Source organism: Enoplosus armatus, chromosome 1, assembly GCF_043641665.1.
Source record: "Enoplosus armatus isolate fEnoArm2 chromosome 1, fEnoArm2.hap1, whole genome shotgun sequence".
In the NCBI taxonomy this organism is placed as follows: Eukaryota; Metazoa; Chordata; class Actinopteri; order Centrarchiformes; family Enoplosidae; genus Enoplosus; species Enoplosus armatus.
In genome coordinates, this window is record NC_092180.1 from 2,731,661 (window position 1) to 2,748,710 (window position 17,050).

General features: G+C 41.6%; 1 protein-coding gene across 1 annotated transcript in view; it reads left to right on the forward strand.

Moving 5' to 3' along the window:
• The first annotated feature begins 694 nt into the window (after nucleotides 1–694).
• Nucleotides 695–17,050, forward strand: part of ppip5k1a (diphosphoinositol pentakisphosphate kinase 1a) — a 29,141-nt gene continuing 12,785 nt past the window's right edge. Inside the window, exons 1-24 of the mRNA XM_070909411.1 lie at nucleotides 695–744; nucleotides 4,687–5,187; nucleotides 5,759–5,954; nucleotides 6,364–6,454; nucleotides 6,561–6,646; nucleotides 7,186–7,340; nucleotides 7,832–7,933; nucleotides 8,594–8,755; nucleotides 8,886–9,007; nucleotides 9,121–9,222; nucleotides 9,818–9,904; nucleotides 9,996–10,071; nucleotides 10,184–10,293; nucleotides 11,027–11,112; nucleotides 11,198–11,323; nucleotides 12,510–12,631; nucleotides 13,285–13,467; nucleotides 14,236–14,377; nucleotides 14,704–14,927; nucleotides 15,411–15,538; nucleotides 15,654–15,768; nucleotides 15,855–15,962; nucleotides 16,477–16,605; nucleotides 16,694–16,834. Of these exons, the coding sequence (XP_070765512.1) occupies nucleotides 5,044–5,187; nucleotides 5,759–5,954; nucleotides 6,364–6,454; nucleotides 6,561–6,646; nucleotides 7,186–7,340; nucleotides 7,832–7,933; nucleotides 8,594–8,755; nucleotides 8,886–9,007; nucleotides 9,121–9,222; nucleotides 9,818–9,904; nucleotides 9,996–10,071; nucleotides 10,184–10,293; nucleotides 11,027–11,112; nucleotides 11,198–11,323; nucleotides 12,510–12,631; nucleotides 13,285–13,467; nucleotides 14,236–14,377; nucleotides 14,704–14,927; nucleotides 15,411–15,538; nucleotides 15,654–15,768; nucleotides 15,855–15,962; nucleotides 16,477–16,605; nucleotides 16,694–16,834 (2,937 nt within the window). The 5' untranslated portion in view covers nucleotides 695–744; nucleotides 4,687–5,043. The remainder of the gene's footprint in view (nucleotides 745–4,686; nucleotides 5,188–5,758; nucleotides 5,955–6,363; nucleotides 6,455–6,560; nucleotides 6,647–7,185; nucleotides 7,341–7,831; nucleotides 7,934–8,593; nucleotides 8,756–8,885; nucleotides 9,008–9,120; nucleotides 9,223–9,817; nucleotides 9,905–9,995; nucleotides 10,072–10,183; nucleotides 10,294–11,026; nucleotides 11,113–11,197; nucleotides 11,324–12,509; nucleotides 12,632–13,284; nucleotides 13,468–14,235; nucleotides 14,378–14,703; nucleotides 14,928–15,410; nucleotides 15,539–15,653; nucleotides 15,769–15,854; nucleotides 15,963–16,476; nucleotides 16,606–16,693; nucleotides 16,835–17,050) is intronic.

Below are 17,050 nucleotides of genomic sequence, written 5' to 3' on the forward strand. Positions count from 1 at the left end.
CCATTACAACTAAAAGCCCTGCATTCAAAATCTTACTTAGTCAAAGAACATATGTATTATCAGATAGATGTACTATAGTATCCATTAAGTAGTCATTATGCAGCAGACTGGCCCCTGTCTGTGTCACTATGATGATGTTATGATGATGCATTTTAATGTTGTAGCTGTCCATGGTGAAGCTAATTTCAACAACTAGATATACTGTTGGGTAGGTTCATTTATGGCAACACGTCGTATTTGAAGTCTCATCATAGGGAATGTAAAATCTTAATCTGTAAAGTAACTATAAGTGTCAAATATAAGATTTTATTGTACTTTAATTTCTAAGATCAAAGTTTCATTATTTCCCACCAAAGTGTAGTGGAGAACTATGAGGTAGCACAAAATGGAAGGTGCTGAAGGAAAAGACTGTAACTACAAGGACAATCATTTTTTATTAAATTTGATTTGATTTGATTTGATTTATTTATTAAATGATTTTTCGGTTGTACATCGCTAGAGGCCGCTAACTCTCTTCTCCTCCTTGGGATGTTGTTGTGCCAGCCGACTGACTTTGGTCGTTGCTTATTGGCTGATGTGGTTTTTATGTCACGCCTCCTCGAAATCGTTCTCCCTTCCCATTGGTCGTTTCATACGTTGCCCAACCGTGCGTCAAACTGAAAAAATAAGATTGGTTTCACATGCAAACTGTCAAGAGTAGAGGAAGCGAGCTGATGGCAGCGATGCAAACCTTCCAGCTACACTGTGAGTTCACAATTTAATGTTACTCGCTGGTGACGAAAATATCACCGACACGCTTCCAGTCTTAAGCGTTAACATTAATGCTCGCACAGACATTTGGTATTTGCTTCAAATGCAGACAAAATGGCTCTTCATTCTCGTAGACTTGTTTACATTGCCGAACCAGCCGGGGTACTAGCTGAATGCTAACACTAGCTAACATTAGCTAACTAAATGTCTTTTGCATTGCAAAAATGAACCAGAGCTAACGTCAATTTCCACGTCAAAGACCATCTTTTTTGGGGTTTTTTAACTCAACCGCTTGTGTCGGGCAGTCGAGATTGGTTTTTAATGCTAACATCGCCATTAAATGTGTTTCTTATTTTTGGTTAACGTTTCAAAATATCTTCGTCTTCGTACTCTTAACACCCATTTTTTTATAACGTTACCATAGCACATAACGTTAGCTAATGTACTTGTTGCTGTAAAGCAGCGATTAAACGTTAACTACAACCATCAATCTGTGGTAGATGTTAACGTTATCCTTCCCGCGAACGCTGGTTACAGTCTGATTATTTTTAGTTCAGTTTAACATCCCGCCTTGTGTCCTAAATTCATACAGTGAAACCTGTCAGGCCTCCTCCGACTGGAACATCAGGTGCAGCTACAACATGTGTGTCACTGAGGTGTGTTTTCTTTCAGCCCGTCCAGAGTATGTCGACGTTATAGTATCTGCAGACAGTGTATTTTATATCAGAAGCCTCATACTCCCTGAACTGCATTGCTGCAAAGGAAAAGCAGATCCAAAGCCAGGATTTTAGAAATACTTCGGTCATTAGTCCAAGCCTCCTATTTAAGATCATCACTCCCCGTTCTTCTCTTTCCTGCCGAACATTTTGAATGGACTCCAAATACGGTAATAATTTAGATTCATGCTTAATTTTCCTCAATTACGGCTGAAACAATTAGATGATCAGTCAATTAGTTGATGATTAATATCTTCTCAGTTGAGATGACGTTTTTGACTGTTGGCTGCGATTTAGTTTTGCAAAATAATCAGCTGATTAATCCATCACAAAAATAATAATTCTTATTTGCAATCCTAAACTTAATTTCATTTTGAGTAAATGTTATTATTCATTTGAAGCCATTAGTTGCCATACATGTATAGACTGCGGAAACACTGTTTTCTAATAGCCTCCTGCACACTGCAAGGAGTAAAGTGGAGGTAAAATAATCAAATATGAAGACACAAAGTTATTGTCATCGGTCTGTCAGGAGGGGATGGCCATCACTAAACGTGGCTATTTGAAATCAAGATTTGGCAGTAAATTTCCAACCACACACCCACTTCACTCTGGTTGGGTTCTGGTTAGGTGGCAATCCTAACTGTCAGGTAAAAGACCATAGAAACTTTGCCTCCTTAATAAACTTCAAGTGAAAAAGGCTGTGACGCCCATGAATGAGAAAGATAGTTTTGGCGCGTACTCCGGCTCCATTGTCCATCAGGTTAAAGGCTGGAGCAGATCCTGGCAGAGCGCTCTGCAGGAGGCGTCTGAGCCTGTCCCAGCAAGGAGTCCTGAGTCATCTGGTTCAAGGTGGGGTAGAGGTGGTAGTTTGTGAGACAAGAAAAGCAGAAATTTAGGAAAAGGGCAAGAGGCAGGCGTTTTACTATTTTGTCATATCAGCTTTTAGAAAAAACACCATGCTGTTACTGTCTGGTTGCATCCCCAACTGTTTTTTTGCATTAGAGCTGCAACAATTAGTCGATTTAATTGTCTATGGACAGAAAAGGAATCTGCAACTATTTTGATAATCGATTCATTGTTAAGGTAGATAAGTAAAATACTCAAATTTAAAGATCTGCTGTTTTTTTCTGTTTTTATATCATTGTGAATGTGATAACTTTGGGGTTTGGTTGGCAAGACATTTGAAGGCATCACCTTGGGCTCTGGTAAACATGTTTTGCTATTTTTTGGCATTGGATTGACTAAACAATTAACCGATTAATTGATAAAGAAAACCTAATTGGCTTTCATGTTGTCAGATCAAGTTGAACGATTACAATCTGCTCTTTGGGTTGACAGAATTCCCCAGTCTATTAAAACCCTTTCAAAACCAACTGGATTGTGTCAAAAATTCATTTTGATCAAGATTAAAACAAGATGTGATTTTCTAAATTCCTTTTAAAAGTTGACGTATTGGAGATACAGGGTTTTGGCCCCACAACAGCCGTGTGCAGCATGAAATTGTAGAATGTAAACTGCACCGTGGATCACCTAAACCCCCTAAGTCCTATAAAAAATAAAGAGGACATGACCTCAGTGTCCTCAGTGGGAGCTATGGCCCTGTTCGTACCCTGAGTAAGCAGGTGTAATAGAAGAGATTAACTGTTATGCTCAAGCTCTGAAACACTAATCCACTTAGGCATGGAAAGAGTTTATTTTAAATCAACTCGCTGCCAAAATGGGAGTTAGGATGAATTTCTGTATGTGTGTACCAGGCAGCAGTTAAACATTTATAATGTAGTTGTACCCAACAGCCACAGACTTGACCAGAAATAACCCCTGTTTTCATATTTCCATTAACTGTTACTGTCTACTACATGTCTTCTGTCCCCCTTTTTAATGACACTTTCCCAAGAACCTTTCATGGGTGGAAGACAGCAGTAGACTTGACTATTCCTGCTGTCACACAAAGCATTTGTCCAATGTTTTAATGTGACATGTTTTTTTTATTATTGATTAATCTGTGGACTATTTCTTTTTCATGAATCGTCTGTTAGAATATCCCAAAATAAGTTCCCAAGTTGAAATATATAAATTGCTTGTTTTGTATGGCCTACAGTCCAAAACCTAATTTACTATCACTGAAGACAAAGAAAACAAAACAATGAATCGTTCCATGTACTAAATCATTTTTGCTCAAAGTGAAAATGTTGCGTACGTGCTGTACTGTTATTTGTGAACCCCAGGAAGATTAGCAGAGCACTGCGTCTTTTAGGTCACAGTGACCTTGAATTAAACAAGCAGATTCTGTTTAGGGAACTTGTTTCTTATTTGTATTCCCTCAGTTTGAGATCCCCAAGGCTTTGGACAAACGTGTTTGTTTATTATCTCATTTGGACCCCTTCTAGGCTGCTGATGCTAATAACAGCATTTCCCACTGCCAATAGTCAGTCTTGACCCGTGAGTGACTGTGCCTGATGGTGAAGCGGTTTGTTGTTCAGATGGGTGTCTGATAGCGTGCCAGAGAGTGATGAGCAGTTGTGGTTTGTCTACGGTATGACATGTGGTCCGCTGCCTGTCCTGTCTCCATGACCGGCTAATGTTTAGTGGCGATGGAAACACAGATGTTTTGCAGCACCAGACTGCGGCGTGAGGGTTAAATATGTAACACTAGAGTAAGTGCTGGAGGTAATTATTGCTCAAGACCATGGCCATTTTTGCTTAAAGTGATGGTATATTGGCTGGGATTTGCAGTGCCAGACGTGGTGTTCTTTTTTTTACTGTGCAGTTGAAGACCAAAATTACCCACACAGCCTGGCATAATGAGACTGTGTGGGAAAGAAGCCATCGGACGCCCTTGAACAAAGATGAGCACTGAAACGTTTTAAATTTAGATTCAATTTGATTGATTTTAATTCTGTCTGGATTCGGTTCTCAATCCCAGTAAACCTCAAATTTTTCAATTAAATCAGAAGAAAGTGTTTCTGTTCACAGAAAATTCGCCCGCTTAGTCTGCCTGCATGGCTTTAAGGGTTTTTAACAAGGGTTTAACGTGCACACATCATTTCCTTTCCACAAAGGACAAGTCCTACATGTAAACGAACATGGATGAGCAGTGTACAGGGTGTTTTATGATATGACTATTGTGGAGTGCTATGAGACTATAGCTTTGATTAATATTCCAACACTGTGAAGCCAAATTGCATAAATAATGTTTAATGTTTTGTTTCTCTTGTAGGACTGTCGGTATAAATGGAGGAAAGGACTGTCATCAGATAACTGGAGCTGCAGCCAGTCATATGAGATGTGAATTTGCTGAATGAAGAATGAGAAACTTGAGTAACGGCGTCATTGCAGAAGACTGACCAGGACCATCATTTCCCACATAACCTTGTATGTTTGAGCGCCGCTCATTCAGTCTCACTCTGCTCCTCTGCCTCACACACCTTCATCTACCAGCTGTGCTGTCCAGCCCAGGCAGAGTGGACCCGTCCCTCTACCCAGGCCTCGCGCCCTCCCATCGGCGGCCCGCTCTGGCGGTGTGTTGGTGTACGATGGTGCGGTGGGACGCTGAGGGCCGCCGCGGGGGACTGTGATGTCAGAGCCCAACAGCCCGGGCGAGAGCCGGCGTGGCGCTCCCAGATTCTTCGTGGGCTGCGAGGACGATGAGAGCGAGGTCCTGGAGGACAGCATGAGGACAGACATGGAGCTATATGAGGACGACGAAGACACAGACTCGGTGGGGGACTTATGTCAAACTACATAACCTCTTTACTATAATCTGTTCTTCCACTTAGCTGTCGGTGCAAGCTCGAAGAAATTTGGTAGAAAATCATATCAAAAGCATCAGATTATCAGTGAATAATAAGATGAGTCAGCAGTAGACGGCTTTCAGTTAACATTGTGCACCCTTGGCAGCCATTTTGGAATTCCTCACTTTTGGACAGGACAGATAAACAGCGAGAGCACAGCTTTTCCTCACAGCATGAAGGTTTGAATTTTACAAATAGTCAAAGGCTCAGCAGTAGAAACAGACGTATTTAGACTACTAGCAGCTATTTTTAACTTCAGTTTTAGTCTGACTTTGTATAGAATAATTATAATTATATTAATAAAACTCGGAGAAAACTTTAAATTGGAGATTTTCACTGAATTTCTGGAGAGGAGACACAACAGCAGTCTATTCCGTTTTTTATGCACAGTTCCTCAGTATGAGGTTTATGGGAGTTTTATGGGACAAAGCTCCCATTGTGTCTCTGTTGCTCCCTCAGACAGGTCATTGAAATGTTGCTCTCCTCTCCCTTGTTCAGCCCCCGGAGCGACAGATCGTGGTGGGGATCTGCTGCATGATGAAGAAGTCCAAGTCTAAGCCAATGACCCAGATCCTGGAGAGGCTGTGCAGGTTTGAGTACATCACTGTGGTCATCTTCCCAGAGGACGCCATCCTCAATGAGCCCGTGGACAAATGGCCTCTCTGTGACTGCCTCATCTCCTTCCACTCCAAGGGTACAACACACACACACACGCATGTTATGTTCTTGTTATGTTTAATGTGTGTCCTTCAGAGGTGACATCTGTACCTGATTTAAATGCTGCATCATACAAAATCAAATAAATCTACACACACATGCTCATATTACAAATTCTGTGTACTGTCTATCACATGGGCTTCTCATCAACTGCCCAACCATATACACACTAAGAAGAGTTCCTGTCTTGTAATACAATATCAGCATTATATTTAGTCCAACACAGTCATTCTGTCTGCATATGTGAGTCTACAGTCCCTCACATGTTTGTGATTTCTCTAACAATGTCTCAGTAGTCGTAACTCTGAACTTGTTTGCCCCCTGTTGTTAATGTCATTTTATCTGTGAGCTTTATTAATGGAATAATTTCTCTGCATGTAAACCAGGATTCCCGCTGGATAAGGCAGTGAGCTATGCCAAACTGAGAAACCCTCTGCTCATCAATGACCTGAACATGCAGTACTATATACAGGACAGGTACTGTGTCATACCCTAACTATATATTTCTAAAGTGAGGCTACAACAACCACAGTTTATATGTTTATGTATTTAATGGTCATTTTGTTTTTATTTTTTTTAACAGGCGAGAGGTGTATCGCATCCTGCAGGAGGAAGGGATTGATCTGCCACGCTATGCTGTGCTGAACCGTGACCCAGATAAACCAGATGGTCAGTCTGCAAGCTCATTAGTTATTTATTCATATATGTTTTTGTACTTTTACTACAGTTAACATAACATGGGAAAACACAATAGAAGCTGACTGCATTCACTCAACTTAATTTTAAAGCTTTTTGTTCGTCTGGAAAAAGCTCTCTTGCCCTGAAGCCCCCTGCCCATGCAGCATCCTGAGTTCAGGGCTGCATTGGTTTTATTTCAGCTTGTGGATAAATATAGTATCAAATGTGAAGCAGTCGCAAGTGTACCATACTTAAGTGCTGTGATATGATGGGTCTGCCATTCAAATCCTGCTTTTACACAGACAGTCCCTGGACTGATGAGAGATCAGATGTTTTATGTCTCTGCCTTCCTTGACAGTAATGACAGTTTTTGTAACGACCAGTGAACGTCACATGGTTCAGAGTGCCGAGCTGCTTCGCAGGGCTCAAGAGTAAACACTCATGGGGCAAGTGTCATCTGTGTATATTATAAGGGGTAATGAAAATGGGATTCCTGGCAAACAGAAACATTTGCTGTGTGTGTGTTTCAGAGTGTAACCTGGTGGAAGGAGAGGACCATGTGGAGGTGAACGGAGAGATTTTCCAGAAGCCTTTTGTTGAGAAGCCTGTCTGCGCTGAGGACCACAACGTCTACATCTACTACCCCACCTCTGCGGGTGGTGGCAGCCAGCGACTCTTTAGAAAGGTCTTAGCTTCGACTGTTTCTAGAAGTCCTCACCTTAACACTAGCTCAGCTGAAAGATCAAGATTTAGACTCAAGCCCTCGTCTCCCTGTCTAGACGAGGTCACAGCACTCATGTTATATTTGGAAAATTATTACAGGCCCATGGCTGGCCTTGACATTTTGAATGTACACCTTCTTTTTATTTGTAATAATGGCAACTATTTATCAACTGAGCAGACTTCAATGCACCAGGCCATTAACCTGCACCACTTAATAGCCTCTCTTGTAAAGGTACATGGATCTATTACTCTGCCAGAGAAAGAACATTATCATAAATCAGGCACACTGTTGTCAAACATGGAGCTGCAGCCTTAAACTCTTAGACTGTGATGGATGTTATAGAAACTCTTCAGAGTGCACAGTTGCACTTTATAAATAAAAAAAAAGCTTTTGCCAGACAACAGCAGTTTTCAGAATCACAACATTTTTCATTCGCTTTGTGATTTGTGCAGATCGGAAGCCGGAGCAGTGTGTACTCACCAGAGAGCAGTGTGAGGAAGACGGGCTCTTACATCTATGAAGAGTTCATGCCAACAGACGGCACTGATGTGAAGGTAGAGTATCGACCAAGTATTGATTATTATGAAAGGAAACCAGTTGCTGACTCAGTTCAGATATGGAATGAGACTCTTGAAAGGGCCATACATTATTTATTTTTAGCAGATGTATAGAGTTTGGAAGTGGAAAGAGCTGTTTCGTGCACCTCTGACTTTATTTTCCCCATTGGATCGGCATGAAAAAAAAAAGTTGATTAAAAAGTCGAAGGTACAAGCCTGTCTACATAAAAAAAACTTTGGGGGAGAAGTTAACTACGACTCCCAAGGTGCAGGAAACATCCAGTCACCAAGCTTAAAGTTTTGTTAAGTGCACTGCCAATAGTAGGTGGAAGCTACAGATCAAAAATCAACATCGATTTTAATTAATTCAGTAACTACCTCACTGATTTGCGCCACTGACTGACCTCTTCACCGTAGCAACGGTGCCTGAGGCTCATGACTATGGTAATATTTTGACTTTCTCAGAAGCGAAGTTGAAGAGTCTTGTGTTTCTATCTTTGAAAGAAACTTTTGGAACCAGCTGCCCCTCCCACTTCCCAACTCTGTTAGTGTAATGTTTGTGTGATGGGACAATAATCATCTTAGACAGCGCAAGATATAGAATCAACTTTTAGATTTAGAACGACTGATGGTTGTGGGTGTTTCATGTGACCTCAGGTGTACACTGTGGGGCCGGACTATGCTCACGCTGAGGCTCGGAAGTCCCCCGCTCTGGACGGGAAAGTGGAGAGAGACAGTGAGGGGAAGGAGGTCCGCTACCCCGTCATGCTCTCAGCCATGGAGAAACTGGTGGCCCGTAAGGTCTGCCTGGCATTCAAGGTAAGCAAAGGCGTTGCCTTCATAAAGTCGGGTTTGTCCCAAGTTAGCTTGTTCCTTCCTTGTGGAGTCGCTGATACTGTCGCATCTCGACATCAGTGAAAGAAATGTGTCCTCCCTTCTCTCACTGCAGCAAACTGTCTGTGGCTTCGATCTCCTCCGAGCCAATGGACACTCGTATGTGTGTGATGTCAATGGTTTCAGTTTCGTGAAGAACTCGATGAAGTACTATGACGACTGTGCCAAGATCCTCGGGTACCATGTTTATTATTTCTTTTGTCATTCCTTGTCCACTTGACAATTTCTGCGTGAACTTGCGTTGGATAATTTCTTGTTCATTGAATTTGTGACTCTTCGTGGCTCTTTAGGAACATCGTGATGCGTGAACTGGCTCCTCAGTTTCAGATTCCTTGGTCCATCCCTACTGAGGCAGAGGACATCCCCATCGTTCCCACTACGTCAGGGACCATGTCAGTAATAGCAGTAGTCAAACCAGTTCAATATGTTTGTGGTGGAGTCGTGTTCAGTGTGTTTGAAATACATTTGGGTGGTTCCTTAATTATCATCATGAGCTCATCAACTGTACCTGGACTGTCACAGTGCAGTAACCTGAGACAACACTATGTACTTTAATCCACTTAAATGAGGATAAGCATTGCAGACGTGAATATCAGCGAGTGGTATTCAGTCGCTTTATTGTGTCTAAATGTTTTTTGGTAAAATGCCAATTTTTTTTTTGCCAAGGTCTAACTGTCAAACAGACACATTTAAATACAGTTTACCAGTTGAACGACCTGTAACCTGTTCGTACATGTTGACATCTAAAGCTGGGTGACTGCTGTACACATTAACAAGGCGACTCCAACACAAAGAGTCTGGCAGCTCTTAGTTGATTGTTCTTGCAAAATGCTCCTGTCTTATTTGTCTTTTGCTAATATAATAAGATTAAGATTGTCCTATAATAGTTTATATGGCATAACATCTTTGTAAATGTTGTATAGAGTTGCACGAGTTTGTTATCAACACCAGTGAAATAACTGTTATTGTTACTGTTGCACTCTTCAGGATGGAGCTACGCTGTGTGATCGCTGTCATTCGACATGGAGACAGAACGCCCAAACAGAAGATGAAGATGGAAGTTCGCAACCCCATGTAGGTTATCTCTGTTATTGCCTTCCTTTTTTACTGCAAAGACCGATTAAAGACTTTCAATTAATCTTAAGTTTGTCTTTGATTCATCCAGGTTCTTTGATCTATTTGAAAAATATGGAGGATACAAAACGGGGAAATTAAAGCTGAAGAAGCCAAAACAACTGCAGGTAACAATAAGTCAGACAACAGCATGGTAAAATAGGTTTTACCTTGAAATACTTCACTCCTAACCCTAACACTGTAAGATCTATGACAGCGTGTTACTCTGAACCTCAACAGGAGGTGCTGGACATCACTCGGCAGTTGTTAGTAGAACTAGGACAGCACAATGACTGCGAGATCGAAGAGAAGAAGTCCAAACTGGAGCAGCTGAAGACGGTTCTGGAAATGTGAGTGACAAGTGAACTGGGTCATTTTATGAACCACTAGTCCCTGATCTCATGTTCATTTAATTCATTTCTAGGTTGTTTCAGCAAATAGTTTTAAACCATGATAGACTGCAAAAAGGAATTTCAGATTTACTGGTTGTGTAGCAAACCTTGAGACTTGTACGCATGCTTTCGTACACTGTAAAGTTATGAAATGATTTGTTATTAATTTGGTAAGTGATATGCTTAGCCTCACTTTCTGAAGCTCACCTTCCTGTTGGATATCCTAAAAGTTGTTTGGACAGTGTTTCCTAAGTTTGCCTTGGCCTCCTCCCGTGCTTGTGACAAATGAGTTTTAAAAGGTCACCATCTGCCATACACACCTCCAAGAGTATTTAATGTGCTGTGGCTGTTACGGCTGCAGTGTCCTATAAACAGCCTGCACGCAGAGAAATGAAGGCAATTGTCTTTCTCAAATATTTCACATGCCCAGACATTAAAAACATTTAGTTCATAATATACCGCACACAATATGACAGATCATTGTATTTCGATAAATGATTACTGGCACGAAACTGCGTGTCCTTGTCCTGCTTCTACACTAGTCAACGCCGCACTGTTCGAAGTCATCATTATCATTAGTAATGACATTTTGTTATCAGGGGTAAAAGAAGGCATACAACCATGTTTCATTCATTCATTCATAGATCGCTTTTAATGATTCCAGCCTTGTTTTGTTTTCTTGCTAATAAAGGTATGGCCACTTCTCGGGGATCAACAGAAAAGTGCAACTAACTTACCTGCCCCATGGGCAGCCCAAAACTTCAAGTGAGGAAGAAGGTAGGCAGACACTACGTTGTGAAGCTCAAGCTGGCCAAAACACTGAAGTGACTGTTAACTGCAGTGCTCTGGATTTGGTTTTCAGACACGCGTAAGGAAGGTCCGTCTCTGCTGCTGGTGCTGAAGTGGGGAGGAGAGCTGACTCCTGCTGGCAGAGTGCAGGCTGAGGAGCTGGGGAGGGCCTTCCGCTGTATGTACCCTGGAGGACAAGGTGAGACACACACAGCAGTGTTTTCCTACCTTCCAGGATCATGTCAGAGCTCATTTTGTCATGTAAACAGATGAGCGAGTTCCCAGCTGGTAATGGAAAATAAACTTCAGATATTATCTGTGGTCAGTGTTGGTTAAGGTGGTATTAAAACAATTAAGTCACAGCATCAGCAACAAATATGAATTCAGAACGGTCTTAAGCTACATATGCAAACCACCTTCATCAGTAACTGTTACTGCAGTAAGAGGTTGTGGCCTCATGTTTGAGACACTTTGAGTTGCTTATTGTGCCACCACACTGAGCAGCCACTGATCCACATAAGGTCAGAATGAGAGGCGGGAAGAGGGACAAGAAAAGTGCGTAAACAAATACCATTTTACTTGTGTGTTTCTGCTACAATACACAGTGCAAACAAATATTGTATCAATGGTTTATTATTACATACAGTCGATATAAACACTTATGGTAAAGCATCAATGTAATGTTGAGATGTTACACTCTATTTTTATTTTTGTAATAAAAGTAATTTCTGTTATTTGCTATCCTGAAATAAGTTTATATTTTAAATGCTGTGCTGCCCAAACACAGCTCATCTCTCCGTCTCTTTCTGTCTCTCTCCCTCTCTTCTTTTACTCTGCGGTTCTCATTGCTTACTTACATACGTCTGGTTTAACACAGTGGGGTATTTCCAGGACTGTAGGTGTGCATATATTATAGATCAAAGAAGTGACTCTAACCAAAGGAAATAAGATACTGCAGTGATAAAATAAAACCCTTGCTGTGTAAAAAGAGAAAAAAAGCAAAGGGAATATGAGGATTTAATGGTTAAAAAACATAAAGGTTGTTTAGGCTCTTTAGCTGAGAACATGAGATGTTAGGACAGAGGTGTAAACAAAGAAAACCTGGACAAGGAAAGTGACACTCTTTATAAAAGCTGGGAAAACAATTGCAGGATGTTTTAGCCCAGTTGCAGAAGGCTCACAGAGTGGCTTCAGCTAGCTCTTGTTCAAAGTGTGCAATGTCAACACAGTAAAGGTGTATAAGAGAGGAGATCCCAAGTCAGAGTCAGTTAATACCAAGGCGGTGACATCTTTTCCAAACTGTGCCTGTTTACAGTGACTTTTAGACCAGCAGCACCTGTGTCTGCGTGTTCACTAATGTTGTTGTTGGCACTGTGTTTTTGTAGGAGACTATGCTGGATTTCCAGGCTGTGGGTTACTTCGGCTACACAGCACCTACAGACACGACCTGAAGATATATGCGTCCGATGAAGGCAGGGTGCAGATGACGGCCGCAGCCTTTGCAAAGGTGTGCAGTATTCTAAGAGCTCCATACAAGATAGTTCTTTTCTGTTGCTCTGTATCACCGTTGATACAAACAAAAAGGATTCAACCTGTGGGCAGTTAAAACCTTTGAACTTTGTTATAAGCATCAATAAGTGGTATTTCATAAACAATGACTGGAGGTAAATCTGTATGTTTACATAAATGTCAACAGCTGTGTGAATTAATAGAAAATACTGTGTAGTTAAATGGAAAGAAAAGAGCGCCACCTGCAGAATCTCACATGACATTAACAGAGAGATTCTCAGAGAAAAGCAGATGCTCTGAAAGGGAAAGCAGGCTTCTCCCAGCTGGTCATTTTTGCCTTTCAGAGTTTAACAGCTTCTTGAAATGAGAAAAGACTGCTGAGTGATGTCCAGTACTGTCAGCTGTCGCTATGTAATAGCTGTGAAACTAAACTGTTACCATATTATTTGGTAAAATGTGTTTTATACAGTACATTAGTGCAGAAATGACACTGTCAACAAGACCAGTCGTGTCACAAAGTGTCATGGTATGTTGTGTCCCTGTTAAACAGCTCATGCTAGTTGTCATTGGTGAGATATCAAAGTATTGGCCACACTGTTGACAAACTGTCTAATTATCACTTTGCATTTGTTTGTGTGTCTGTGTGAGCAGGGCTTGCTGGCTCTGGAGGGTGAGCTGACACCCATCCTGGTGCAGATGGTGAAGAGCGCCAACATGAACGGACTGCTGGACAACGACAGCGACTCGCTGAGCAGCTGCCAGCACCGCGTCAAGGCTCGCCTCCATGAGATTCTGCAGAAGGACAGGGACTTCACCGATGAAGACTTTGATAGGGTGAATAGCTCTCAGTCTCCACATGTGAGGTCTGTGTCATGTGTCATGACCTTTCTGGCTGCAGCGTTTTGGATCAGCTGCAGTATCACTACAATCATTTACAGATTAGCTGCAACTATAAGAGACCAGTCTGTAGTTCATGGATTGAGATTTGCCTTTTAAGAACATTGATGCTACTAATTCTTGATTTATGTTTAAATCCAGAGCTGGCTGGATGAATTCTGCATACAGTGAATGTGCCATTACTTCATTACTGTATAAGTTGAGCTTCTCACAGGCTCAAGTTCTGTTTTGTTGTTGTACTTTGAAGCAAACGTGTTTGTTTGCAGAATCTTACCACTGCAGCTACTCCTCCCAAACTGTAGCTTTAAATAGTCACGTATTCTCACGTCTCTCACTTAACCTACGAATCCAAGTATGTTTTTCTGACAAATGTTTCCCACAGTAATTGTTAGACTGAGAGGATGATATGAAGAGGCAAAGGGTGACTTTTTAACCTGGGTACCTAATGTGACCATATCTCCTTTGATCATTCAGTGGATTACTAACCTGTCAAAATGAAAGCTGAAAGGATCGTATTTCTTGAGCTAACTGTTTGCAGATTCATTATGTTTCTCCATGTAGCTCTGTTAAATCAAATGACAAAGTCACACAGATTTGAGCTTTGGAGGTCTTTGTAACGTGAAAGTAGTCACTTTTCATTTGTTCTGTCTAATTGGCTTTTTAATGAAGTGTGTGTGTGTGTGTGTGTGTGTGTGTGTGTGACAGCTGGCCCCGACTTGTAGTGCCTCGTTGGTGAATTCAATGAAGATAGTCCAGAACCCTGTGGCCACATGTGACCAGGTCTATGCCCTCATTCAGAGCCTCACCTCCCAAATCCGCAAAAGGATGGAGGACCCCAAGTCAGCTGGTGAGCAAAATCCTGTCAGCCTCAGACTGATCTCAAGTATCAGCTTTTTATTTCATCTCATCACATTTGCTGTGAGAAATCTTGGAAGACTGAAATTTAAAAAACACGTTTTCTCACTTGCCTCTCTAGTGGTGTACAGCCACGCAGATGTTTTGGTTTTATGTGCTCAGGTTTTAAGTTTTGAGTGTTTTGTCTCCAGTAGATTCATGGAATTTAACTTGTGACATTTTAAAAACTCAACAGCCCAGTCTGCTGAAATCTTGATACTCTACAACAGTTTTTACTGAAACTAATTTCCATCAAAATTAAAATAATCTTCTCACCAGACCTGCAGCTGTACCACAGTGAGACACTGGAGCTGATGCTGCAGCGCTGGTCCAAACTTGAGAGGGACTTCCGCATGAAGAACGGTCGCTATGACATCAGTAAAATACCTGACATTTACGACTGTGTGAAGTACGATGTGATCCACAACGCTACTCTGGGCCTGGAGGACACGCTGGAGCTGTTCAGACTGTCCCGAGCTTTGGCTGACATCGTCATCCCGCAGGTGAGAGAGAGACGGGAGGACAGGGGTGTTGCCTCTGGACTACCGCAAAGAAACATTTACTTTCTTTTCCTGTTTAAGGATGGTTCCATTTTTTTAGATGAGAAGTCGAGGATAAGCTTAGAGAACCAGAAAGAAAGCACAGTTACTGGATTTAAAAATGAACTTTCTGCACAAAACTCTGTAAATACATTTTATTTATTGACTTCTTTCAATCAAATCTAGTTTGTTACGCAGTCGTTTACATTTAAAACACACATGAAAATGTAATAATAAAAGTAATATGTATTTACGGTTAAAGGCCTGGAAATTTTGTGTTGATATCTTTGAACTGTTCCTATATACCCTAAAATAATGTTTTGTTGCTAATTTACCGTCATTTTCTGTATCATTGACATTTCCTCTAGCATCACCATGTGACGTCTTTGAAGTGCTTTAATATATTTTTATAGTAGTATTTTTAACACGTTTTCTGTGTTTTTGCAGGAATATGGCATAAATAAAGTGGAGAAATTGGACATAGCATACGCTTACTGCCTCCCGCTGGTCAGAAAGATCCAGTTGGACCTGCAGAGGACCCACGAGGACGAGTCTGTCAACAAACTGCACCCTCTGTGAGTCCCAAGAGTAAATCTGATTTAGTACAAGGCTGAGGCTAAGACATGACGCAAAGTGTTTGGACCAAGTGAATATTTTGGAGCTTCTAGTTCAGTGGTGTCTTGTTCACAGCTACTCTCGAGGAGTGATGTCTCCTGGGCGCCATGTCAGGACACGTTTATATTTCACCAGTGAGAGTCACGTCCACTCCCTGCTCAGCATTTTCCGCTATGGAGGCTTGCTCGATGTAAGCAATCAAACATCAATCCTACAGAACTTTGAATGTGTCTCAGATGTAAAAGTTGAAACTGTGTCTGTGTGTGTGTGTGACAGGAGGAGAAGGACCAGCAGTGGAAGCGTGCCATGGATTACCTCAGCGCTGTCTCTGAACTCAACTACATGACTCAGATTGTCATCATGTTGTATGAGGACAATAATAAGGTAGTGTTTTTGTTGCTTTGTTTATTTATTTTGGTTTTGTACACCCACCTTGGCACACGGCCTCCATGACAGGGTGTCATCCTGGTAGCACTTGTCTGTCTGTCTGTCTGTCTGTGTGTACATATATATATATATATATATATATATATATACACATGTTTAGTTTTTAAACTACTTGTAAATGAGGGCACACCACATACTACAACCTTGATTCTTCCTTCTGTAGTGATAATCTGAGACTTTGAAGCACCTGCTACATACATTTGCCTTTTATTAGTATTGAACCTCAGTAAGTTTCTGATACTGACAGAAATGTGTCCGCTGGTTATTGAAAACTGAAAGTACCAGAAGCTGTCATCCAGTGCTTACTCTGATTTGTATCCTTCTGTTCTTTGATCTGACAGTTTCTGAACAATTGAGAGAACATTTTATACGTAAGATATCAGAAAATAAATCATTCAACTAGAAACCTTTCAAAATGATGTCTCTAACATCTCTGTTGTTCCCCCTGAAGGACCTCTCCTCCGAGGAACGCTTCCACGTAGAGCTTCACTTCAGCCCTGGCGTCAAAGGCGTTGAGGAGGAGGAGAACGCACCGACCGGCTTTGGCTTCAGGCCCGCTTCTGCAGAGGTAGCACGACAGGTAGAATCACATCCCAGCGTTTTCTCCTTTCTTTCTTCGTTCTCCAGAAAGCAGCACGTGCGTTCACTCTTCTTCTCTGCTCATTCAGAACGGGCAGAAACAGACCGACCCCGGAAGCCTGGAGGACCTCTCGCGAGACGAGACCGACCGTGCCGTGCCGCTGTCTGAGCCAATCACCATTCAGAGGAGGTCCCCACTCATACGCAATCATAAGACCGGATCCATGGAGGTGATGCAGACTCATTACCCAAATCAATTTCTTTCATTGTGGACTTTACAGTTCAGGAGTTACAGCTTGGTCCATGAAAATCCATGAATCAAATCAGTTTGTTTGTTTGTCTGTTTAGCCATTTGCCTCCACAGAGATGGTGTATTTTTATTTACTTATCTAATCAGTGTGTTTTATAGACCCAGAGCTTCTCTTCTGCGGTTTTGGCCTCTCCTC